The sequence below is a fragment of the Notamacropus eugenii genome, chromosome 3 (assembly GCF_028372415.1).
Source record: "Notamacropus eugenii isolate mMacEug1 chromosome 3, mMacEug1.pri_v2, whole genome shotgun sequence".
Lineage (NCBI taxonomy): Eukaryota > Metazoa > Chordata > Mammalia > Diprotodontia > Macropodidae > Notamacropus > Notamacropus eugenii.
Genome location: NC_092874.1, coordinates 468,263,586 through 468,291,505, shown reverse-complemented (window position 1 = coordinate 468,291,505; position 27,920 = coordinate 468,263,586). Strand labels below are relative to the sequence as shown.

General features: G+C 39.1%; 1 protein-coding gene across 1 annotated transcript in view; it reads right to left on the bottom strand.

Annotated features, from left to right (window-relative positions):
* TBX20 (T-box transcription factor 20) overlaps positions 1–27,920 on the bottom strand; it is a 72,027-nt gene that overhangs the window by 31,877 nt on the left and 12,230 nt on the right. Inside the window, exons 4-6 of the mRNA XM_072598858.1 lie at positions 19,310–19,418; positions 14,206–14,364; positions 4,599–4,675 (exon numbers count right to left, since the gene is read on the bottom strand). Coding sequence (XP_072454959.1) covers positions 4,599–4,675; positions 14,206–14,364; positions 19,310–19,418 — 345 coding nt within the window. The remainder of the gene's footprint in view (positions 1–4,598; positions 4,676–14,205; positions 14,365–19,309; positions 19,419–27,920) is intronic.

Here is a 27,920-nt window from a genome sequence, read left to right as displayed (position 1 = left end):
TTGGAAGAGTGTAATTTCTGTCATCGTCTCATAAAAAGATGTGTTTTTCTCTCAGATCTCCTCTAAAAAGAAGCAGCCTCTATTGTGACAGATAGGGACTGTTTTCAATCAGTTACAAGGAGTAATCTAATTAGGAGATGGTTTAGTGCAGTAACTGACTCCAGACTAATTTGATTTCTTTAGGTCTCTAAAGATCAATTGATCTGATTTGTTTTCCCTCCCCAAAGGCTATTTAGGGAAAAAAAGGACACTGAAATGCCTCAAAATGAAATCCGAAACCTTGGCTGCTTTCACGTGACTTAGGTCATCTTGTAAACTCCCAAATAGTCAACAGTGAGGGCTCCCTTGGGCTGTGGTTGGAACACCAGATATGTCTTAGTTCTGGGGTGTCTGGGGGGCTGCTTCTGCTCCAGAAGCCCACTCACTGAATGGGAACTCCTGAGTGGATTCAAACCTGGAAGGGACCTTTGAGGTCACCCCCTCATTTTATAGATAATAATAACAATAAATTACAAATCATAATGCACTGCATCACTCTAAGCTAAGTACTTTCTCCATATAACCTCATTTGATCCTCACAACAACTCTATGAAGCAAGACCTGGAGCCAGGAAGTTCTGAGTTCAAATCCTACCTTAGATACCTATTACTTGTGTGACCTTGGGCAAATCATTTAACATCTGCCTGCTTTAATTTCCTTATCTGTAAAATGGGAATATTAATAGCCCCAACTTCACAGGATTGTTATAAAGATAAAATGAGGTCATATTTATAATTTTGCAAAGTTTAAAGCACTGTGTAAATGCTAGCTACTATTATGCATTATGTACTGTATGCTAATAGTATATTATTATACTATTATGTATTTGCTATCATTATACTATTATGTATTATATTATTATACTATTGTACTATTATGTATTATTTGCTAGCATTATATTATTGTACTACTGTGTATTATATGCCATTATGTTATTGTACTATTATGCATTGTATGCTATTGTATGGTCTCCCATTTTACAGATAAGAAAACTGAGTCTTAGAAGCGCCCAAGGTCCCATGGTGAGTAGAAGAAGAAAAGGGGATAAGCATTTATATAGTGCTTATTATGTGCCAGGCATTGTGCTTAGCACTTTACAAATATTATCTCACTTAATCTTCACAAACTCTCCCCATTTTATAGTTGAGGAAATAGAGGCAGATAGAGGTTGGAGTCACCCAGCTAGAGAGTATCTGAGGCTGGATTTGAACTCAGGTCTTCTGGAAGCTGGACCCAACACCCTGTCTATTGTGCCACCGTATGCAAGAAACACGGTATGAAGTCATACCAAGGAGTAAACTTCAGCACTAGGATTCACCCAGGTACCCCCATCTCCCACAGATGTAGCACCACCTATGGAAATGATCAGAAAAGACCAGTCCTATGGATACTAGTATCTCTAAGGCTTAACCTTCATGAGCACCTAGACCTAAAAGACTCAAAATTGCCCAGAGGTTTTCTAGTCCAATATGTTTGGGGAAACTGAGGCTCAAAAAGATGCCATGACTTGCCTGGATTCACACGAGTGTGAAGCGTCAGAGTCCAAACTTGAACCCAAGTTCCCTGACCCCAAATCTAGCACTCTTACCCCTGCCCCATGCTAGATGTTTTGTTTCCAGCAATGACCTTAGAAATACTAGTTAGGAGATCGATAAAATGCCATCAGAATTCCATTGACCTCGAGGCAGTAAAGTTTATCAAGAATGCTAAATTTGTAGTGGGAGAACCTGGGTTCCAATCCTGATTGTCCTGCTCACTAGCTGTGGAGCCCTGAGCCCTTTTCGGGCTTCAGTCTCTTCATCTGTAAAACAAGGATCAAAGATCCACTGAAACAAGTCGAATGAGGCCATCAACAACCCCCAGTTGTCAGTTCAATGCTAGGACTTGTCTCTTTACCATCAAGTCTCTGTTTATTTATTCTGACTCTCACAAAAGTAGTTTTTCCCACATCTGGACCCTCAGATGTGTTCTCTAGACACGCCTTGAATCTGTTTGATAGATACCAAATAAAGGCATATTTACCTTGTTTTTGTCTGAGTATTCCCAGTCTGAAGCCCAATCCTGCACACAGGGAGCACCTCACAAATGCCTGCTAGCCTAGTGGTTGATGTGTGGAAGTACAATGGGAAGCCGCCATCCCCCATGGCTGAACCTCTTTCCTCTACTGCCCTAAGCATACCTTTGGTGCAGCAGAAATAGATGGTCCAAAAGATATGTCTACATTTGTATATTTACACATTGATTCATTCATTCATTCAATGCATATTTATTGTGTGGTGCTTACTGTTGCAGAGCGACATTGAGGTGCTGGAGGAGACACAGAGTTTAGGGCAGGCACAGTCCCTACACTCCCAGAATTCCTCCTCTTGGTAATGACCATTCTGGGACCCCGCATGGTGCTTTGCTTTATTCTGTAATGCATTTATAATGATGACAGTTTTATGCCTGCTTTTTATCTCCCTGTTTGACTATAAGTTCCATGATGGCAGAAAATGATGTTTTTCCTAATCTTTTCTTCTTCTCATCTCTACCCCAATTTTCTGAATACAGCGGTGATCTGATGAACATTTGTTGACTGGTTGATTGAATGGGCCATCCACACCCATGGGAGCACCCATAGGCAAAGGTTCTGGTCATGGATCTGTTGGATGTGCCACACCTCTACCCAAATTGTCATTGTCTGAAATGTGCCTTTTCCTCATCTAAAGCACCGCTCAGCAGAACCAGGAGAATGGCTTATACACAAACGACAACATAAAGAAAAAAGAACTTGAAAAGATTGAAGAACACTGGTCCAAGCATGATTCCCAAAGACTGACTCAAGGTTCATAATAAGACCTACATTTTTGGACAAAGAAAATTTGGGGATTTATTTTGCTTGATTATATGTATTTGCTACAAGGCCTTTTCTTTCTTTCTTTTCAACTGAGGGGAGTGGAAGGGGAGAGAAAGGGGATAGGGATTGTGTTCCCAAACCAAAAAAAAAAAAAAAAGATAAGAAGAGAAGGAAAATCCAAGTCAGAAGGAGCCACAGATCAGCAAGGTACCTTTTCAATGCACATATTGAACTTATTATATACTTAGAAAGAAAAGCAAGCTGTAGATAGTGGAGATTCCCAGTTTTACCTATAATCCCCTTCTATTCTGTAACATATCTGGAAATGCTCATTTTGTTTGAGTGTTTTTAAGTTCAGAAAAGAAAGCAAGAAAAGAAGGAAATGGAGGAAAACAGAGCTCAGCTGCCACCTCCGACACAAGGCCCTCCCTGATCCCCCAGCATTAAAACAACGTTTTGTACATAGTAGGGGCTTAATAAATGCTTATTGGATTGTACTTGCTACCTTTTGAAACTAGTTTGTATATTTTCTATTTACTTATCTGTGTGCACCTTGTATACACTAGTTTTGTCCTTGGACCAGCGCATCTTGGGGAAGCATTCCCATTAGCTCTTCTGCTACACTCTCTCTAGGCCTATGGGTGCTCAATAAGTGCTGGCTAAATTGAATTGAGTGAGAACAGGACCAAAAGTTGGACAAACAGATGTTTCTGTTTTCTTCAAATGTGCTCAGAACTCCTTATGCATAGAAAGAAAATGTGACAATCTACAAGGCATCTGAGTCAAAAGTTTGGTTAGGAGTTCATGACACAGTCACTAAGACTTCTGTGTTTCTGGGTGCTTTGGGTGTTTTCATTAAAAAGTATCTGTTAGCCAAGACAAGAGTTTAGTTGATTTATTATCTTGAATGAGCAAACCAACCTAATTGAAGATGAGATACAAAAACAGGGGAGAGATGGATGGTGCTAGTCTTAAGACCTGGAACCTCTACCATTAAACATAAGGACTCCATGAAGCCAACTCTGCAATTATGGCCCCATAAACAAGGTCAGGATGTAGCACTTCAGGCCTCCACTTTACAGAGGATCATAGATTTAGAACTGGAAAGGACTATGAGTGACCATCTGATCCTTCATGTTACAGATGAGGAAATCAAGGCCTGGAGACTGGGCCTCACAATGACTTGCCTGAGCTCACAAATAATGATATAGCTGGGAATTGAAGCCATACTCTGTGACTCAAACCCAGTGACCTTTCCACTGTACCACGCTACCTCTTGCCCTCTTTCCTTCCCACAATTTCTTTTCATCAACAGACATACTCCAGGAGACCAAGGAATGTGAAGATTCCTTGTCTTTGCAGATCACAGCCATTAACAGGACTAAAATGGGTGATAACAAGAAGAGGTCTAGTTTATGCAATGGAAAGAATTTCCTAACCATCAAAGTAAACCCTTGATGACGCCCCCTCTGAAAGTTACACATGTTATAGCTCCAGCTATGGTAGCTGTCAAGATTCAAAGCAGTTGCATATCTATAGGGCTTATAACCCAAAGGGGGAAAAAAGAGACGGAGAGGGAGATTCAGGGAAAACAGAGAAACTATTGGCAGTTAGATTGTGGAAAAATGTACAGCAACTTTGCGGTTGAAAGTAGAGTTTTGCTACCAGCTTTCTCTTCTGTGTATCTTATCTGCAAGGAAAGTAAACAGAAAATCGTCATTACCTTTCAATGTCAGTGAGCCTGGAGGAGTCTCGGAACCCTTTGGCAAATGGATTGCTGTCAATTTTCAGCTTGGTTATCTGGAAATGAAAGAGTACATGATAGTATAAAGATGAAGGTTAAGGTATTAGAGCGTCTGGTCAGCCTGGACCTGGAAGCTCAACACACTTAGATCCTATTCTTCCCCCACCTCAAAAATGATGTTTCTGGAATGAAATAATTTTACTAAGTCCTTTCATTCAGTTATTCATCCAACAAATATCTCCCCCCTTCAAAAAACAACTTGTCTTGCATTTCTTTCATACATGCCTATATCTGTGTTTGTCATTTCTCTCAATATAATCTAAGATTTTTGAGAGTCAGGGCTGTATAATTTTTGTCTTTGTATACTGAGCAACTAACAGTGCATGGTAAAGACTAGTGGTTTCACTGATATCAAGAATTCCTAGATGAGGGAAATCCCTCCACCAATGCAAGTGAGTGCCTTCTCTGTAATTAATAGTCTTAGAGAGTAAGAATGCTGAGAAATGACTTGCCCAAGGTGACACAGTACACATATGTCAGAATCTTCCTGGCTCCAAGGTCAGTTCTGTGTCTACTTTGCCAAGCTGCCTCTGACATCTAAAAGATGCTTAATAAATGCTTTTTGACTAATTGATCTGCCACAAATTAGGGAAAGTATACAACTGTGATATAGGCTTATGCTTGTGACACCCCTAGAGAGACCAATCTACGCAGATCTATTAACCTGAATGGATTGCTGTTACCTTACAAAGAGAAGACTCGATATAGAAAGCACCAACTAAGAGAATTTCAACCCTTAGAGCCTGTAAATGAACTCATATATACCCCTACTGAATTCAAAAAGTCAAGAACTACATCTCCTTGTATTTGTTTTTTTCATTTGGACTTGCGATCTCATTGGCATATGGAACTCTCAGTATGAAAACTACCTTTACTGTTGCAGATCAGCAGTTGGATTTCCCTGGCAATGGAAGAATCCCAGAGAGTTGGTTGGATCAGTGAGAAAATAAGTGATCAGTAAAGGTTAAAATCAGTTAAGGTTAAGTTCAGTAGGTATCAGAGATGAACCCAGGTCTTTCCAACTCTGAGATTTCTCCATCCACTATAGTGTACTGCTTCTTCTATACGCTGAGTGTACAAATCTAATAAAGCCTCTTTCTGAACATCAACCAATTGGCACTCACACTTCTTTTTCATTTGTTAAACAATGAAGAAGTTATTTTTATTCAAAAGAATCATCAGTTAACAATAATGTTGTTAGATAGTATACACTGTTATATTACCTTCTAGATTACAACCCTTGAATGAGATTGGGATACAATACTTTAGGTCTCCAAACTTCATAGCATCACAAATTTAGAGGTTGTAAGGTCTTTGATGACCAATCAGTCAGCCTGATAAATGGACATACTGGACCTCACTGAGCTTCAGACATTGGTTTGGATAAAGGACTGACTCTTTTCGCTGAATATCCAATGCCTTCCAAGTAGAAACTTGTGGCCCTCCCCCAAGGAGTGTTTCTGAATCATGATGCTCAGTAGATATTGTGGTCAAAAGGTCAAGGGGCTAAGGATATTTGCAGCAGGGAGTGGACTCTTCTCATTTAGTCTGGGATTGGCTTTAGAAGGGGAGCCTTTGGAAGGTGGAATACTCCTTGCTTTTAAAAAAAATAACTTTTTGGAAACATACTCAGTGCCTTTAAGATTTGAAGAGTTCAATCAGTTTGTGATGCCCTCAAAAGAACTGTTGTTATCTTCAGTTTTTTCTGGGGAGCTTGTTTCTCTCATGAGGGCAGAGGGCAAAAAGGCAAGGGGACAGTAATGGATGAGATGAACAGAGAGTGTGTGGAAACAACGAACATGAACTTGGACAGACTTGGAGAGATAGTGAGGGTAGAAGAGTCCTGCGTGGCATGTGTGCTATGGTCTGTGGGGTCACGAAGAGTCAGACACGACCAAACAACAACCAGTGAGGGTCAGCCATGGAGTCAGGAAGAACGGGTCTGTCTCCTGCCTCTGACATGCACTGACCATGGGACCTTTGGCATGTCACCTAACCTTTCAGTGCTCCCAGGTGATGCTATAGAACAATAAGTTGCAAACTAAGTGCTGGTCTGCATTTTTTTTTGTTGCCTTTTGTCTTTTTTTGTATCCCCCAAAATTAGCACAGCATGTGGCATATAGTGAGCATATAATAAATGCTACTTAACTGGAAGAGGTTGCTCCATAAACTAGGTAAATCTCAGGTCCCGACAAAAATAAACAACTCAGCGTTTGTACAAACTACCTCCTGGGGCAGTTAAGGAAAATGTGCTGTGTAAATCTTTAAGTTCTAGAAGACTGAGTGGCTGGTGTGTGTGTGTGTGTGTGTGTGTGTGTGTGTGTGTGTGTGTCTACATCTGTCTGTGTCTGTGTCTGTGTGTTCCTTATACTCTTCTCCCAAAGAAATGTTAGTAGCAGGTTGGCTCCCACACTACTTCACAAACCGCTCTAGAACTCGGGATATAGCTGAAGATCTCATTCAAACACTATAGTGTTTGAGAACTGGAAAAGGTTGTAGAGACTATGGAGTACAATTTTTTTCAGTTGATAGAGGAAGTGAGTCCCAGAGAAAGTAAATGACTTATAACCTAGAAGGTAATATAACAGTATATGGAGTACAATTTTTTTCAGTTGATAAATAGAGGAAATGAGTCCCAGATAAAGTAAATGACTTGACCACAGTAACACAGCTTAGTAAGTAAAGGCAGAGCTAGATAAGGACCCAGGTCCCATTAGGATTGTTTTCACCAACTCAGTTGCCTGCCTCTAACACTCACTAGAGACTTTCCTTCTTTACTGTTAATATCCAACACTTAGCACAGCACCAGCGCGTAGTAGAAAATGAACAAATCTTTGTTAAATTGAATTATATTGAAACCAAAAGACCTAAGAAAGTTACAAGTAAATTGAAGGATGAATCACAAATTGTCCTTGAAAAAGTAAATACAAGAATGGGCAGAATGGCTTTTTTGTATGAGCAAAGGTAACAAGAAACATCATTTACGGGACACTTGGCCCTCCTCACCCAGCAATGAAAAGAAATAACCATAAAGTTATGATAGCTGCTCTGGAACAACATCTATTACAAAGAATGATGAGACAGAGAAATTCTAAGAAGCATTTGACAAGATCCTTAAAGGCAAGTCAATATAAATATTGATACTTGGTAACCTCAAGGCAAAGCCGTACATGGAAGAAGAGATTTGTTGGATTATACAGTAAGGAATTAAAACACACAAAAGGGTCAAAGGCTAGTGGACTACTAAGAAGCCTCATCCCTAAAGATGATGAACATTTTCTTCAAATAGAGTTAGAAGATCCTGGGTTTGTGAGCACTAAAGAGCTTATCTTAAAAGACAGGAAATGACTCATTACCAAAGTGAAGTCATTCAAACAGTTTCTCTAGGGGCAGACTGTTGTCAAAGCCAAGTCAAAATCAACAGTGATTTAAGACAAAGGAGAACAATAATAAGACACAGAGTGCTATAAGAACCATCCCTACCTGACCTATTAAAAAGAGACACTGTGACAAAATGAGAAATGGAACAAGGAAAATATTGATACCGATCACTGCCATTTACTACAGACATTTAACTGGTGGAAAGCAATGGACATAATAGGGAAACCTAGAGTCAAGAAAACAACTTGGTCGGTAAACACTTGACTTTCTTCCCAAGTGGAAACATCTAAGAACCAAAGATGGAGAATTTCGAACATAAACTCATATTCAAAGCATTATGAAAGAAGGTGATGGAAAACCATGAGCAATAATGATTTCTCAAAAAAGAAAATAGGGAAGAGGAAAGGGAATTTTCAGAAAGTTTGTCATAAGATCCAATAAACCAAATTATCAGAAGAGTATTTCTGGATGAAGCTAGAAAGACAATACCAAACAGACCAAAAAAATTCAACAGAAATGCCAATATATCTTTAGCAAACTGTCTTCACCATCAATAAGAACAGAACCACTGCATTTAGACTACACTCATACCAGTATTTTATAGGGGCAATGGAAAGACCATGAAGGAAGGTGAACATTGGAAGAATATTTGGGCCAGAACAAGTATATGCAGAAAAATCTTGTCCTGAAGGTGATGAAATTTTAATAGCACTGATGAATCAGTTTTCAAAGTAACTGAAAGAGGGGAAGAATAGTAAACAAATGATTTTATTACCAAAAAGGATGAGGATCAGGAAGACAATAATTACTCATGTTTTTACTTTTTCATTTCTATAAAAATCTTTGTGAAAATGACCTGCACAAAAATAGAGGGTATACTTGATGAAAATATGAGAGGGAAGCAGGCAGGCTTTCACAAATGATCTACAATCTGCATCATCATAGTCACAAAACAGACTGAATAGTGTGGAGAATACAGGATGCCATTGTGTTTATTATTGACTGAATTTTTACAATTTGATATGATAGAACAAGATGTAGCCTTAAAAGCTCTCCTACAATAACGTATTACCCATGTCAAGATCATACATGATTTCTTGACAGAGGGCCAGTCATACAGTGAAAGCAAGAGTTGATAGAAGCCAGTTCATGTACTGCACCAATCCTTACAGAGTTTTTTTAAAAAAATACCGTTGATATAATAATCTAAGGTTTGCAAAGTATTTTCTATATTATTTCATTTGATTCTCAAAATAACCCTACAACATAAGTGCTGTTATCATTATTCCCATTTTATAGATGAGGAAACTGAGGCTAAGAGAATTTAACTAACTTGTCCAAGGTAACACAACTAGTAAGTCTCTGAGGTAGGATTTGAACTTGGATCTTTCCTGACTACAACTCCAAGACTAAGTCATTCTACCACGTGGTCACCTAATGTTCAAAAATATTTGTAGGGCAACAGCATATTGATCAGCCTTTCTATGGTAGAATTTAGAGAATACGGATGAAAAGGTAGAGATGAGTTATGTTCTTCACCATGTAAAAAGCTGCAACCATATTAACAGTAGGATAGGCAGATCTGGATTCAAGTCCCATTTCTAACTGTGTGACCTTGGGCAATTCATTTAACCTCTCAGTGCTCCAGAAAATTCTCTGTGACTACAAGTTGCAGAAAAGATACCAGTCAGCATGCACTAAGAGAAGGAGTTTCCATACCTGGGAATTCCCTATACTAATAAAATCATGGGGCCAAGCTATCCATATCAGTAAGATCACAGATCTATTGAAAATGGGAAGAGTTTTAGATCACTTGATTTGATATTATATACAATTTAGCTTCAAGGGATTTAAACATTCTGCATGTCCTTGTGGAGGAGGTGGAGGTCAGCAGAAAATTCATTCTTTAATAAGACTGTCAATAGCAGCAGTATGGTATAATAGATAGGGTCCTGACCTTGGATTCATGATCCATGTTGATGGAGGAAGTTGACCACATAAATGAAAACACAGATCGTTCATGTGCTCACTTGATAGAACTATCTATTGCTCCCTAGACATCCATCTAGAAATCTCCAGACACAGAAAAGATGAATCTTGAATGCACCTTAAATAGTTATGTAAATGCTAGCTTTTTTAACATGGGTGGGGATAGAAAATTTCAGAAAGAGAAACCAATCCTTGCTTTGGCTGCATTCTCTCTGTACAACTAAAATGAAATTAAAGAAAACCATTCATTCAAAAATACTGGACAAGGGTTAATTATTTCAATACCAGCGAAAATTCTGGGGACTCTGTGTTTGGAAACATAATATACTGGATCGAGAACACATAAAGGTCTGTTAGTTAGAAACAAAGAGCTAGAAAAGAGAGAAAATTGTTGTAAAAAATTAGAAAAAGAAACAGAGGACTGGTGGGGCAGGTGATGCTTCTCCATAATCCACGGTACCTGGCATGACACTACGAACGGACCAGCCACTTGATATGTATTTGTATTATATCAATATTTATTTGGCAGTCAAAGCATTTATTAAACACTTACTACATACCAGGTATCATGCAGGGAAAGGTAAAAACAATCCCCCACCTTGGAAGAACTCACATTATAATGGGAGGCACTGAGGCGGTAAGAAGTCAGTCACCAGACATCTTTTTATTAATTTGTTCTTAAGCAATACTTTAGGGAGAGGATCAGTCCTATGATTTCATTGGTTTAGGAAGATTCCCAGTGGGGCAATACCCCCTGAAACTTATAGTCTTAGAGAGTTTTCTGGAACACGTTAAGTGATCTGCCCAACACAGAAGGGGAACCTGCAGCCTCAAAGTCACAGGGGGCCCTGTAGGTCCTCAGGTGTGGCCCTTTCACTGAAGCTAAACTTCACGGAACAAAATTTGTCAAAGGGCCACACCTGAGGACCTAGAGGGTCACATGTGACCTTGAGGCCACAAGTTCCAAACCCCTGAAGGTCACATAGCCAATCTATATCAGAGATGGGACTTGAACCCAACTTGAACTTGACCCTTATGTTCAGTTCCATCCACTATACACTGCCTCCCATGAATAAATACTTTTCGTGGATTTATCTTTCACTTTTGTCCACTTGTTTTAACTTTATGATAAATGTTAAATATATAAGTGTTAAAGTTCAAAAGTATCATCAATAAAATATCCAATTTTTTGAAATTCTGATTCGGCTTAAGAAAAACTAGTTGTTAACACCCATGGGACAGCCAGGTGGCGTGGTGAGTAGAGTGCTGGGTCTGGAGTCAGGAATAACAGATTTCAAATACAGTCTCAGACACTTATCATCTGTAGGACCCTGGGCAAGTCACTTTACCCTGTTTGCCTCAGTTTCCCCATCTGTAAAATGAGCTGGAGAAGGAAATGGCAACCCACTCCAGTATCTTCGCCAAAGAATTATTGGCTGTTGTGGACTAATCAACCCTCTTATTCCCTCGTACCATCAGAGCCTTTGGAGGCTCTGATGGGCCCCTAGTGTTAAGGGTCCCTAGAACCTTAGAGTCTTAAGAACTTCAGGAAAGACTATAATACAAATTCCATCCAACCACTGAGGTCTTTCCCATCTTACTATAGTAAGTAAGTACAGTCCTACTGTCTCCTCAATCTGATTAGGTCTTGCAGATATAAACGACATGCTATCGAAAGCAAGACTATTCCCCAGAGACTGTCTCACAACCACGAAGACAACATCTCCTCAAAAGCATTAAACAATGGAACTTAACCTATGCTTCAACTCTAGAGCAGCGGTTTGACTGTTCAAACAAATGAGTGACCTTTACATCTTAAATTATGAGATAGTTTGTTGAAAGTGTAATGTATTTAACTCTTATCTAATAATGACAGAAATGTAATTAGCCCCTTGCAAAAGACAGGGGAGAAATGACCCAAAAAAAGTTTCCATTTTTATTGCTCATAAATAAAACTCTTGGCATACAATAAATTAGAAGCAATTTCAGAATTTCTATTGGGAAGTTTAATTTTGTTTATAGGAGTCATGAAAATAAGCATTCATTTGCCCTGGGGCTTAAATGAAATTAAAGTAGGCTTAATGAGAAATGATCAGTTTATCTCAGTTTCCTCACCTGTAAAATGAGCTGAGAGAATTATATTATTAAATTATATTATTAAATATAATTCTTTTTTTTGTTAAAATTATATCATTAAGCATTATTCTCCTTTCTTTTCTATTTCTCTTTTTTCATAGGACTCTATGCTTATTTGGGGGATAGCAAGGTAGCACCATAGTTCAGAGAGCACTGGATCTGGAGTCAAGAACTCCTGAGTTCAAGTCCAGCCTCTGACACTTACTAGCTGTGGGACCCTGGGTAAGTTACTTAACCTTAGCTTGCCTCAGTGTTTTCACCTGTAAAATAGGGATAATAACAGTACCTCATTATAGCACAGAGTTGATGTGAGGTTCAAATGAGATATGATTGTAAAATGTTTAGCACAGTGCCTGGCACCTAGGAAGTGCTATAGAGATGTCAGCTATCATCATTCGTTGACGTTATCATCATCACTAATAAGAAGGTCTTTCCACATGGATTTCATAGGCCTCCCCTTCACATACCCTGTGTCCCTTCCAGGCTTTCCCCCCAACTCTGCCCCAGACTTAGAGTTCATTGCACCATCTCCCTGCCCTTGGCTACTCGTAAAACCTGGAATGCTCCTCCCATGATCATGATGATGGCGGTGGTGATGATGATGGTGGTGGGGGTGATGATGATGGCGGTGGTGATGATGATGATGGTGGTGGTGATGATGATGGCGGTGGTGGTGATGAAGATGATGATGACTGCATTTATATAGCACTTGAAGGTTGCAAAGTCTTTAGTAAATGTTTCATTTGATCCTTATAACAACTCCGAGAATAGGTGTTATTATCATCCCCATTTTACAGATGAGGAAATTGAGGGTGAGAGAGATTAAGAGACTTGTGCAAGGTCACACAGCTAAATAAGTATTAATAAGTATTCCTCACACTGTATCATAGAGTTTCCTCTATTTAGATCTCTTAGAACTCTTAGCTTCCTTCAAGATGAAGCTGCCCTGCCACATCCTATGGAAAGAGTCTTCTGATACCCATCAGTTGCTAAGATTCTGCCTCAAACAAATATATATGTGTTTCTCTGTTTGCATGCTGCATCCCTTCCCAAAATGTGTGCTCCTTGAGGACAAAGACTTTTTCCTTTTTGACTTTTTATCCCCAGCGCCTGGCATAGTGCCTAGACCACAATAGGTGCTAAACAAAAGCTGTTGGACTTTGGAAGCATGGCCTTTGGTTTTGAGTTTAGTCTTGGATTCCTAATTTTGCTCAGCCACATGGTAGAGGCAGTCAGCCTGGTCATTCTTCCTGGTGAAGTGTAAACTATCAAAATAATGCCACACATTGATCTTTCACACAAGGGGGCCATGCAGAATCAGTCTGTCAGACACCAAACATTTGTTAAATAGCCACAGTGTCAGGCTGTGTGCCAAGATCTGGGCATAGAAAGAAAGACAAAAGATAGTCCTTGCCCTCAAGGATCTCACAGTCCAATGAAGGGATTATGCTCACCATCAGTGGAACAAGGGAGCTCCAACAAGGTATATAGGCAGGATAAAGTACTAGTATGGGCTGGGGAAGGGTTTGTTGTAAAAAGTAGGGCTTTAACTGGGACTTGAAGGAAGCCAGGAAGCCAGGAGGCAGAGATGAGGAGGGAGAGCCTTCCAGGCCTGGAGTCAGGCCACAGAGTGTCTTGGGTGATGAATGGTATGGAGGCTGGGGTCACTGGATCACAGAGGGCATGAGGGTTAGGCACAAAAGGACTGGAAAAGGAGAAAGGGATCCGATGATGAAGGACTGTGAACACCAAACACGGGGAAAGAATGGGATAAAGAGGGAGTACAAAAACACAGAGGCATAACAGCCTTCTAACCCCATTCACAGGATAACCTTAAGTATTCTAGGTTCTGACAAGCTGCTGGCTCCAAATTGGGCTTGAGTTTTATGGTGGAAACGAGTATTCCCTACCCCTCATCTTTGTCGTGTTGTAACCCCTTGATATCCAGCATAAAGGAAAGGCCGTCTCCAAGCCATAGCATCATTCTCACATGTAACGAACATGCATGCTGCCTACTCACCAGCTGATTCTGGTAGGCAGTGACAGCTGTGAACACAGTCTCCGGGAAGATAAATGTCCTGAATTCTTCCGACTTCAGATTGAGCAGGGAAGCGGTATGGTCCTTCTTCTTGATGATATGGACTCTGGGCTGGTATTTGTGCATAGAGTTCAGAATAATCTAAAAAGAAGTAGAAAGTTTGGGCCATCAGTTTCAACCAGACCTTATGTGAATTAATGTAGCCAAATTTTAAAACAGATTTTTTTTATGGTTCAAGATAGGCAAGCTTGCCTGTTTAGGATTATGGATTGTAAACTGAACTGTCAGGATTAGGTGTCCAGGTTGCAAGGGAATATTCAACTGCTTTTGTGAAAGCATGTCATCAGCACACATATTTCCCCAAACTCAAGCATATCGGAACCTCTTTGCTGTTTTGTGATAGTCTTTATGAGTTGCTGCAGTTGAAAATTCACAATCTTGCATCCAGCCCGGTGATAAGATTATCTACTCCAATTCCCTTATTCTGCAGTTGAGGAAACTGAGTACCAGAAAGATTAAAATATTGGTCTGAGGCCACATAGGATGCAACATCTGACCCAAGATTGGAACCCAGGCCCCAGGACTCCAAATCCACTGCTCCTTCAATTTTAGTATTTAGATTTATAGTCACTTTAAATATATAAGGATCTGTGTTTTCTGGCATTGTGACTCACACATTTAGGTGCTTAATCAATGTTTATTGAATGGCACAATGATCTAGGCTTGGAGTCAGGAAACCTCACTTCAAGTCCCCGTTTTGCCTGGGTAATTAACTCCCTGTGTGAACATTGGCAAATCACCGGTCTCAGTTTCTACTTCCATAGAATGAGGGTGTTAGACTGGGTGGACTGAGCTTTCTTCTGACTCTAAATCTTAAGATTTTGAGAATTTTCATCACAGTGAATACTTCTATTGACAGAGCATTTGTCCTCCACTCTTTGGAAGATAGTCTTTCCAAATTGCTGCAACTAAAAACATCCACTGCCTATTGGCCAAGTATATAGCGATGGCTTTCTCCTCTCTTTGGTTGTTTCCAAGTTTTACAAGGCTGGACCTGCCCTGTAAGCCTTCAGAGCTTGGTAGAACCTGATAATTTGCTTCCATTGGCAGAGCCTTGAAGAACCCAAGGCTAATCTTTTTGCAAGAATGCGGCATGAGAGTGAGACATTAGTGAATGTCATTGTTAAACAAATAGAGGAGAAAAAAGAGGAGGAAGAGGAGGAGAAGGAAAAGGAAAGAGATAAAACCATAAAATCTACATTTTAAAATTCAATTTAAAGATTAAATTTCACCCATATCCATCTTCTAAGAGCATAAGGATACATCTAGCATTATCATGGGATTACATTAAAGGGCCACCTCCATGAATCCCCTAAAGACTAAAAATAATAACAACTCTTCAAGCAGAACATGCATCTTGTTTCCTTTTTTAGACATTTGGGACAGAGGTGGGAGGGGGTGGTGGGGAAGAGAAGACTGCTAGCACCTAATTGAGTTGTTGATATCAATTATGTCATTACAAATTGCCCTGTTTGTCGTGACCCAGAGTTGTTTCAGCATATGAACAATAAGCTCCATGCCCCAAAAGACTGAATTAAGAAATTAAGTATATAGGAAGACTAGGAGGTGAAGACCAGATGGTACATGGAAATCTTGACCTAATTCATGGCCCATTCATGCACTGGTTTTAGCATCATATCGTGCTGTTGGGCATAGTCATTTTCCATTTGGATGCTAATAAAAGCTACCCAGCTATAGGTGTTATTGCAACAACACTCATCAACCAGGTTATCTCATAGTAATCTTTTCCATATTTCTTTTGGAAGCAAATACTTTAAGATATAATGAAATCAGGGCAATTCGGAATCACTTTTCCAAAAAGGCATGTTTTCTACAGTGAAGGGACCTAAGTGAAGGGAGACAAAGGGGGTGAGATGAATTTTTGTTACTATTTCTGTTATTACAGTCATGTAGCTGGACTGTGCCTCTTCCCTGGATCACATTTGCTAATTCTACAGGGTTTTCAGAAAATGGTTATTCCATATTTTAGAGGTTGTAGATATTAGTTGACTACCCTTTCCTTCTGGATACTTTCACCTTCCTTTTCTTGAAGGACTCTACCCCCTCCAGATTATCTGCACTCCTAACACACTTAGAAATAATACTTTCAAGTTTGTAAGCACATTTACTTACATCAGTGCAACAGAGTTCAAAAGCTGGGGCTTGAATCTTGCCTCTAATGCTTTCTACCTGGATGACCCTGGACAAGTTACTTTACCTCTGAATCAGAAGTTAGAGGACCTGTGTTCAAATCTAGACTCTTCTACTTATTGCCTGTGTGACTTTGGGCAAGTCCATTCCCTGTTCCGGGTCTCACTTTCTTTCTACATAAAATAGAAGGTGGACTCAGAAGTTTATTTCAGTTCTAGATCTTAGATTCTAACACTGTGATGCTCAATAGGTCAACATAGCAATTTTCTCTTGCACTTTGAGTCTTTATTTAGAAATACATCAATTTTGCATTGCTGAGTTGATCTTTCAGGTAAAAATAAATTCTTTGTCCTGTGATCATCTATGTGAATAGCTCCAAAAATAGCTCCACTTCCATATGCTAAAATGATTGAATTTCCAAGATTAGAGATTTATTTCATAGTTTCATCATTTCAGATGAGGACATGACCTCAGAGATCATGCCCCATCCCTTTTACAAGTTAAGAAATTGAGGTCAGAGAAGTTAAATGACTTATCCACAGTTGCTCACCTAGTACATGAGACTGGGTCTGGAGACAAGAAGACCAGGGTTCAAATCTGACTTTAGACACTTATTAATTGGATGATCTTGGCCAAGTCATTTAACTTCTGTTTGCCTCAGTTTCTTCAACTGCAAAATGGGGGTAATAATAGAACCTACCTCACAGAGGGTGTTGTGAAGATCAAATAAGATATTTGTAAGGCACTTAGCATGCCTGGCCCTAAGTAGGTGCTATACATACATACACACAGATATATACATATATAAAAATCCATCTCTATTTCTCTGGTATACACACACACACACACATATATAATACATATGTATGTATTATATATGTGTGTGTGTGTGTGTTTTGTATATATATATATAAAACTTTTGTTAATCTCCAGTTCAGTTTGGAAATTTGATGATTTTTTCCTTCGTGGCCACTCAGATTGGTCAAAATAATCAGAGTTCATGAAGTAGAAAAGATTTACTGAGCCCAGGACCATGTTTACCTACTTTGCCTAATGTTTCGTTCCACGTATGGCTCTTGTGTTCAAGCCTGGCATGAGGCAGATCTGTCCAGCACTAGGTTTCCTGATCAGCTCATACAGACAGCATAAGTCTTTTGACAGATTGAAATTAATTTTGGTCTGCCCAATGAAGAAGTTACTAATGGCTTCATCTGCTTCTGGGAAATGTACAATCCCATTCTTTGCTCCAAAATAAGATGTCACACATCCTTCCTTATATCTACACATGGCCCTTGTGTAGGAAAAGTTCATTACAGACCCACCCACTTCTCTGGAAAAATTGCATTGACTGATTATAAATTGTAATGGTTCAATTAGAACTCACACAAGATGTGTGGATAACTACAGTTTCATGAACCAAAATAAAAGCAGCAGAGAAAGAAAGACTGCCCTATAGTAGTGTGGGTAGGTGGTGGATGCAGTACGTAGAATGCTGAACTTTGGGGCAGGAAGACCTCAGTTCAAATCCCACTTCAAACACTTAACTAGATTGTGATATGAGGTAATCATTTCACTGATTTCAGCCTCAGTTTCCTTATTGATAAAATGTGGGTCATAATAGCACCTACCTCAGAGGGTTGTCGTAAGGATCAAAATAGATAACATGCAAAGCATTTAGCAAAACTTAAAACACTGTGTGAATGATTACTTTTTCTATTATTATTTTAACCCTGTTCATATGTATAATGCATGATTGTAGTGCATAGAACAATGGTCTTCAAAGAACTCAAAATAAATATTATCAAAAGGATAATGGAGATCTTGCCCAGTGGCCATGAGGAGGCAGTAAAGCAGTACAATAAAGCAATTAGGAAGGACCATTGAAAACAGTCCCATCAAAGGAAGTACAGATGATAAAGAAGATAGGTTGGTCAAGAGGCAAGAGAAAGGAATAGACAGCCCATGGACTGCCTCTGTGCTCTCCAGGTATCCTTGTGATGTTAAGAGATATCCAGACTGCTCCCTAGAAAATCTAGTGAACCTCTTGAGGGGCAAACTGTTGGAAAAACATGGACAGGGGTCGAAGAAGATGGGCAACTATGGATGAGTTGCAATCCACAGCAAAATAGGGAATATGCACACTGATGAGATCATATCTATTCAGTGATTTAATCAGTTATCTCAGTCAACATTTACCATACTTTTTAAAAAAGCTTAAAATGTATTGGTAACCTTTTCTAAGTGACCCTCCATTAGTCTCTCCTAGCATTAGGTTTGCATTTCTCCTGTACTTAACCATAATATAACAAATATAATAGTTTATGCTACATTTATTTGTATCCTATCCTATCTTCCTAAATAGCTGTTTGTGTGCTTGTTTTATTTCCCCTACTGAAATGGTACACATGTTCCCAATAGAAAAAAATGTTATTCTGAAGAGAAAGGAGAAAAGAAAGAGAATGGAAAAGGAGAAAGGAAAGGAAAGGAAAGGAAAGGAAAGGAAAGGAAAGGAAAGGAAAGGAAAGGAAAGGAAAGGAAAGGAAAGGAAAGGAAAGGAAAGGAAAGGAAAGGAAAGGAAAGGAAAGGAAAGGAAAGGAAAGGAAAGGAAAGGAAAGGAAAGGAGATGGAAAGAGAAAAGAAAGAGAAAAAAGAGAGGGAGGAAGAGAAGAAGGAGGGAAGAAAGAGGAAGGGAAGAAGAAAAAGAAAGAAAGAAAGAGAAAGAAGGGAAGGAGAGAGGGAGGAAAGAAGGAAGAAAAAAGAGAGGAAGAAGGAGAAAGAAAGATAGAAGGAGAAGGAACAGAGAGAAATAGAGATGGATCAGTTCCAAAAACAAATTCCACATTTGGAATTGCACCATTCAAGGCAGGTCACTTACATGGCCATGTTGATCCAGTTCATTATTTGTGAGTTTCACTTTTTCAAATGACACCATCTGTTTCAGCAGCTGCTCTCCAGTAAAAGGAGAATCTGGGTGCACATACAACCTGGAGGAAATCACACAACAAATTTTTCATAATGAGATACATTTGACTTGTGCTCTCACAGGCTAAAATACATCATGATTTAAAGCAAAGGCGGCTTCATTTTTGTTTTTGTATCCCCAGAACCTAGGACAGTGCTTGGCATGTAGTAGACACTTTAGTAAATGTTTAGTAATTGATTGAAGGGACATTCAACTCATGGATGATTTGGGTTTTTTAACTGTTCAATATTAAATGCAAATCAATGTAATGATGTAAAGGTTCTCCTAAAAGACTCTAAGCCTGTTTTCTTATAAACTAAAAAAAAAAAAAAAAAAAAAAAGGCAGTAATTACATAGCACTTTAAGGTTGGCTAAGTACTTTACAAACACTAGCTCATTTTATTCTCACAACAATCCTGTGAAATAGACACTATTAATATCTCCATTTTACAGATGAGAAAACTGAGGCAGACAGGTTAATCAGTTTACCTAGGGTCACAAAGTCAGTAAATATCTAGAGCAAGATTTGAACTCAGGTCTTCATAAGTCCAAGTGCAGCCCTCAATCCACTGTAGCTGTCTAAACCAGTAACCTAAAATAAATTGAAGGTCCCCTTCATTTTAGTGCCTTTGCTCAGATCATGTCTGGTCTATCCTGTCTATATCTTATGTGTACGTAACTGTTTACACAATGCCTCCCCCATTAATCTGGGGGCTTCTCCAGAGCAGGGACTGTTGTTTTGCCTTTCTTTGTATCTCCTGTGCTTAGCACAATGTTGGCAACTTTACTACGTGCTTAAGAAATGTTGATTGACTGACTAAATGATTTATAGTTTCTTTCTATGGTCTGAATGAGTTAAAAAATTACATAGGTGCAAGTATTTATCTGGTGCAGTGGCAAGAATATTGGATTTGAGACCTAGGACTTGGGTTTGACTTATAGCTTCAGTGCTAGCCCTATCACCACTAACAGGTCATGTTACCTGACAGTGCCTCAATTTCCTTATTTTCAAAATGGGGATACTACTAATAACTGAGCTCCTCATTTTACTGGCTTGTGAGGAAAGTCCTTGGATAATTGCTTTAGAGATGGGAAGCTATTGCTTAGCTTTCCAATCAGTTGCTAATTAGATATAGCCAATGATTATAACGTCTGAGTCCCTGTCAGTATCATAAAAAAATAATTAGGTCTTCCCACGAAATGTTTAAAGGAAAATACCATTAACATCTCCAAACAGATGGAAGCTGAGCCATTTAAAGTAGAAAATCACTTTCACAACCCAATTAATTCAACCTAAAGATTATTCAGCCTAGAGCTTTCTGGACAGCTTCAGCCTGGGTATACATAGATCCCAGGGAGAATCATTGGAATACAGTAATTCAGTGAACACTACTTTTCTAGAAATTAACTTCCCATCTGTGATTCATCTATGCCCTTGTCTCCTCTTCCTTATTCATGCTTCACATACTCTTATTTTTAATAATAACAATATAGTAATAAACCTACAGGCAGCTAGATGGAGCAGTGGATAGAGTACCCAACCTGGTGTCACGAAGACTCACCTTTCTGAGTTCAAATCCAGCTTCAGACACTTACTCACTGTATGACCCTGGGCAAGTCACTTAATTCTGTTTGCCTCAGTTTCCTCATCTGTAAAATGAGTTGGAGAACCCTCCAGTATCTCTGCCAAGAGAAAAACAACTGAACAACAATAAACCTATGGAAGATGAATAAAAAACAGGTGTTTTATCCAGCTGTGCAAGGGTCTACAACCCTGAATATAAAGAAAGAGTAGAAGGATAGTCTTGTTTTGGGATCATTTCTATCTGAACATCACTAGGAAAAGTAAGAAGACGATGACAATATTAATAGTAGGGAATAATAATAGCTCACATTTATATAGCGCTTTAGGTTTGCAAAGTACTTTACACATATTATCTCATTTGGTCCTCCCAATAACTTTGTGAGGTGGGTGCCATTAATATTCTCATTCTACCAATGAGGAAACTAAGGCAGACAGCAATTCATTAATTTGCCTGGAGTGACCCAGCAAGTAAATGTCTGAAACAGGATTTGAACTCGTCATCCTGACTCCAATTCCAATACTACATACCTTCCTTTTCTTTACACTATCAATAACGAGAAAATATTAAAAATGGTAGAAACTGTGCCATACATTACTTCATTCTATAATAGCTTGGCACCAGACGTGACCTGGTCACTAAAATATTATATTCAATGCTTGATATCTTTCATGAATTGACAGATGACAAATTCCCACAGAAGAAATACAGACTTCAACTTATCCTAGAGAATTCAACCAGTCAGTCGATAAACATTTATTATGTACCTACCATGTGCCAGGCACTGTGCTAAACAATAAATGATACTGGGAGTGTACCATTGGCACAGACTGCACTGCTACCCACAATCTCTAGGATATAAGATATCCATTAAAAACTCAAGAACATTTTTAATAGATTTCACCAAGTCAAATTCTCAGAACCAACAAGGTACGCAAGTTTTTGAACAAAACACTTTTGAAATCTAAACAAGCAAAGGTTCTCAAATGAATGTTGGAGAAGTAATCAAACGAAGTGTATGCCATCCCCTCATCCTGTCTGCTCTTGGAATTGTCCCAAGACTGCTCTCAGTGAGCCCACAGAGGATGAGCTTGCATTCTAATATTTTTATTCAACTACTAAAAGCAATTATTTTAACCACCTGTGCAATGATCCACGGCATATTAAATATTAAAAAGTAGTAGGCTAGCAATACTCTCCAAGGACTATTTATATCTGGACTCCATCAAAAAAAGATGAGAAGAATGATATAATAAAGACAAGATTACAAAAAAAAATGTCTACAGGATACCTAAAAAGACATTAGCTGGAAACTAGAACTATATGCCAGAAACTCACTACCGTTTATAAGCTCACAGACAACTTACAGCTCAAGTACCCTTGGAAATTCAGTAAATAAAATGAATAGAGTGAGTATGTCCTTACAGACAGAATCATTGCCTATAATCACCTCAATTTAATACTGAGCCTAGCGGACAGCTAGGTGATGTAGTAGATAAAGCACCAGCCCTGGAGTCATGAGGACCTGAGTTCAAATCCAGCCTCAGACACTCCATAGCTGTGTGACCCTGGATAAGTCACATTTTAACCTTGATTGCCTCCTAAAACAAAACAAAAATAACCAATCCACAGAAATTTGAAAATAACGGTATTTTTAAAATAGATGTTGGTATACTGAATACTCACAATCTCCAAATTGCAAAGGTGAAAAGACTTCACAACACAAAGGCTTTGTAGAAGATCTCATGTGTGCTAATAGCAAGAGGCTCATGACATCCCTGTCTTTGTGACCACTAGTGGAGGGAATTAAAGAAGGCTTCCAAGAGCCTATGAAAGATGAGCTTACACCCCCAGACTTATTCAATTCCAGAACACTGGAGCTTTTCTACCTGTGTCCTGGGCTTGGTCACCATAAAAGAATAATACAGGAGAGTGACTTCTCCTTAGAACATTTCCATCTGAACACCATCAAGACCGATAAGAAGATAACAGTAGCTAGCGTTTCTGTAGAACTTTAAGATTTGAAAACCACTTTCTTGACACCTTATCTCATTTCTTCCTCCCAACCTCCCTCTAAGGTGGGTGCCATCTTTATTTCCATTTTACAGGTGAGAAAAATGAGGGTGAGAGGTTTAGTGAAACTTGCTCAAGAATCAAGTAGCTGATGTCTAAACTCAGGTCTCAGGTGTCTATTGACTCTGCAAAGTCAACAATCATCCACTTCCCTCCACCATCACTATTTTCAGCAGATTTACTGTGTCCATTTTGTGAAGGGTGAAGGAAAATAAAGAGAGATAAACTCCATTCTACACCATTTAATGTAAACAGCTCATTTGAATTGAAAATACTGAAGTTGAAAATATTGACTCCAATGGAACTTTGGGAGAAGTGAAGATGTTTAGCCATTCAGGCTGGCTTTGCTCTCCAATAAAGACCAATGGGAAGATTTCACTTTCTTCGCTTGCATTTTTGCCTTGTTCAAAAACCTAATGCCAGGTAGTATGCAATAATAACAATAACAACGTACACTGACATGGAACATTTTAGCTTGCAGAGCATTTTGGTTATAATAATTTAGTAACAGCATTGCCCCTGCTTTACAAAGGAGCTAGCTAAGGCTCAGTGAGATCAGAGAAGTGACTTATCCAGCTGGGAGGACCTCCTTACAGGGATCCTTTCCGTTACTGTGTGCTGCCCATCTGTGCATCTGCCACAATGTCTAGAAACATTATTAATGCACAAGTCTATGGCTGGAAGGGGAAAGAAATGGAGCTCACTCTAACTACAGAAGGATGACAAATTTTTTAAAAACAATAAAAGGTGTTAAGATGATAACCTAAAGAAAACTATATGGAATAACTAAGCACCAAACAAAAAAGAAGCATACCAAAAACAAATCATCCATCCATCCGTCCTCTACAGAGCTTCCTAATTGATATTCCTGAAATAGAGCTGACGCTGCCACTTCCTTACCTGAAAACCTCCAATAACTCCCTCTTTTCTCTACAAATAAAATACAATCTCCTCCTGGCATTCAAAGCTCTTCTCATAATGGCTCCCACCTACCTTTCCAATCCCATATTACATCACTCCCCCTCTTTTTTGTTTGCTAAGATAATCAAAGTTAAGGGTCATACAGTTAGTAAATGTCAAGTATCTGAAGCTGGATTTGAACTCAGATCCTCCTGACCTCAGGGTTGATGCTCTATCCACTTCATCACTTAGCTGCCCTCATCACTCGCTTTCATGGACTCTACTTCAGTTGAGCTGACCTGCAAACCGTTGCACTTAATGATGTTCAGCCTCCTCCCTTTGCATTTCTCAAATGTCGATTGCATTCCTGGATCACCTTTACATCTCAAAAAGACTTGCCTCAGAACACAGCTCAGGTACCATTGCTTATACCTTGTGTTTCCTTATCCTCTCAGTTGCAAATGCTCTTATGTATTTGAACTCTGTGTGTGTGCGTGCGGGTGTGTGCATCTGCACGCTTGTGCATACTTAACGTGAGCTCCTCGAAATCAGAGATTATTTTTCATTTATTTTGTAATTCCCAGCATCTTGTCCAGTACTTTAGGTGTGTATTATGTGCTGACAGAATTGAAACCCTCATTGCTTTTCTACTATATGAAAAGCATTGCCCTATCAGAAGTCGAGAGGTTTGGTCAGAAAAATGCAAAGAAGAATCAATTACATTTATTGTTTAAGTTAATAAAGTGACAGGGACTGAATTTGCCATTTCATCCCTACAGGAAACTCCCTCTACCAAAGCAGGTCAGGACTTTCCCTACAAATTCCAGTCTTAGGAGAGTTGCCTTTAAGTAACCTGTCCAGCATCACACAGCCATAGATGGCAGGACTTAAATTCACATCTTCCTGACTTTAAAGCCAGCTCTCTAACCGCTGTGCAACACCATCTTGCAACTAAATAAAATGGTTGGTTTCCATTAATATATTCGTCTCCATAAATGATAATGATGGTGAAAGGAAACCATTTAAATGTTCAGTTCTTGCTGCAGACTGGGCACTGATGAGGCAGGGAAGTGGCAGAGACAGGTTTGAGCCATTTTCCATATGGGTCTCTTATGCCCCTGTCAAGTCAACAGAGCCATTCAAAACTCTCTGAGGTGTTCAACAGCCATGCAAATTTTGTAAGAACCAGAGCTCTCCACCAGACACAAACAGCAGGGTCTTGTCCTAAATTCCTGGGCTACGAGTGGATTATAGAAATGAGTGCCTGCATTCCAGGACTACACAATCACTCACTACCTTGAATGAAGCTTGATCCCTCATTCTTTAACTGAGGGTGAGAGTATTTTATCTAGGTGAGGGTGGAGGATCATGGAAGACAAATGAACCAGAGACTTAAAAAGAAGAAATTTCATCTTAAAACTGCACGTGGGTAATTGTGGTGAGATGAGTGTAAAATGAGCTTGTCTGGAATAACCAAATGATTTTCTGTGGTGTCTCAACTTTGGAGCAATCTATTTATAGTCGATTTATGATGAGAATTCACAAAAATTAGAAACTTGGGAGGGGTAGGTTCTCAATATAATTGGGAAGACATTCCTTTCCATATATTAGGTGGGAAATTCTTCCTGTACGTACTTGTTAAATTTTAAAATTTTTATATATAAATGTAGTACATTGGAAGCACCTTGGAATTTGCAGTAGGAGAACCCAGATTCAAATCATGACTTTGCCACTTGTATAACCTTGGACGGGTTCCACCTGCTTGAGCTTCAGGTTTCTCATTTGTAAAGTAAGAAGGTTGAAACTTCTATGTGCTTTCCAGCTTGAATCCTATGACATTATGTAGGTTATTTATAACTATATTCAAACATTGTGAACTAGGCTAGAATGACCAAGTATACATCTAGCCATGTCACTCCCTCAAGAAATGTCAATGGCTCCCTATTGCCTCTAGGATAAAATGCAGTCTTTTTGGTTTAGAGCTCAAAGCCTTGCATAATCTGGTTCTGAATACTCTTTCTAGACTAACTGTATATTACTCTATCTCACATATTCTACAAAGTCAACCTGGCACATTCGCTCTTCCTTATATATGCCCTTCCATCACCCACTTCCATACCTTTTTGTATCGGCCATCGCCATGCTTGGAATGTGTTTCGTTTTCAGTTCCATCTCATGGAATTTCTATCTTTCTTCAAAGCACAATTCTCCTACCTTACCCAGGAAATGATTTTGTATTTGTTCTGTGTCTATATATACATACATACATACATATACAAATATATATACACATACATAATACATATGTATCTGTACCCATCCTATGTCCTTAAATATAATACAAACTCCTTAAGGAAAAGGACAGCTTCATTTTTGCCTTTCTATCACCAGCATGCTGCCTGGCACTTGGTAGACCCTCCATAAACACTTGTTGGATTGAATTGAATTAAAGAAAAAAATCCGATTCCAACATAGCTCCTTGCAGCTGTGTCTGGCTTCCTAAGGTCAACCCTTAAAAATCTCTTATAATACAATTAGAGAAAGCTGAGAGGGTGGCCAAGGAGTCCAGGTCACAGCTTGTCACAGGGGGAAAAGACAAAACAGAAGACAGGGAAAGACAAGGTGTGCATGCTGAAACTTATAATGGCTCACCAACATGCTGTGCAGAAAGGTTCAGAACAGCAAGGATTTTGCTGGGAAGCCAACCCCTGGAAATACTTTAAAGGGTTTGAAAGGGGAGTGTCCAAAAAAGCTTTCGATTAAAATGTTCTTTGGTAACAAATAGTTGTTTTAGTCTCTGACAGCAGGAAGAAAGGGATTTCACGATGTGTGCAAATCCAGGAGCAGAGCAGCTTTTAAATGACAGCTCTCTGCACCTTGTCAGTTTGAAAGAAGAGGCTTTTTCAGTGCCAAAAGAAAAAAAATGAAAGGAGAGATTCCTTAGGATTCTAGAAACTGGTGAGATTATTTTTTTGTCCTGGTGTCTGAGCACTATTAGCTTACTGGCCATGCTCCTCAATATCTGGGCAAACAATTCATTTTCTCTGGTCAGGAAACTCAGAAAAAGACTATGCCAAAATGTAACATATTTTCATAAATCCCAGGCAACGTCTGCCTCATGTGAACACAAAATGGTGTTTTCCTTTTTAAAAAAAGATTATTTCTGATGGAATATTATTGCGGAGGAACTTTGAAAGCAAATGTAGATTTAAAATGATGTTATATGTACTGCAAAGATGAGCATAGTCTAGAGCATAAAGGGTTGGCCTTGGGAAGTAAGACCTCGGAAGAATTTGTCCTGCCTTTGAGACTATGGTCAAGTTATTTACCCTCTCCTGCTCCAGGCAACTGTGATGGAGGATTTAGATTTATGCTCTCTAGAACAGTCATGAACATGAGCTGTCAATCTGCATTGGTAAAGGGAATTTTCATATCTGAAGTTACCCCACACCAAAGAAATCTCTCCCAAATCATATATAATCTTTGAATTTCAATAGGATTCACTCAGCACAACATATATATGATCATTTCGAATTCCTCACCCAACTGGGACTGCAAAATGGGACAGGGTCTAAGGATGAATAGTGACCTCTATAAATTGGATTGAATGGATCAAGACATCTTTACATTTCATAGAAACTGGTGATGAATAGTAGGTTGAAGGAGGAATGAAGGCAAAAGAAACTTAATGAAGGAAGCCCTTCTTTTCACCAGTCCCCAGATAGACTTAAAATTCCAGCAGCAGCTTAAACATGCTTGAGTTTAGGTAGCTATTGGGAAGCATTTCCCTTCGACAGTTACCAACAAAGCAGTAACATCAACAAGAGATGTCACATTTCCAGAGACCTGCTGACTTTCATGTCTGCCACCCTCTGTCACCAGGACACATAAGGCCTTTAGATAGGAAGAAAATGTGTGTGTCAATAGAGTGAGAGCGTCACTGGGAAGGGAGGGAGGATCAGAAAAGG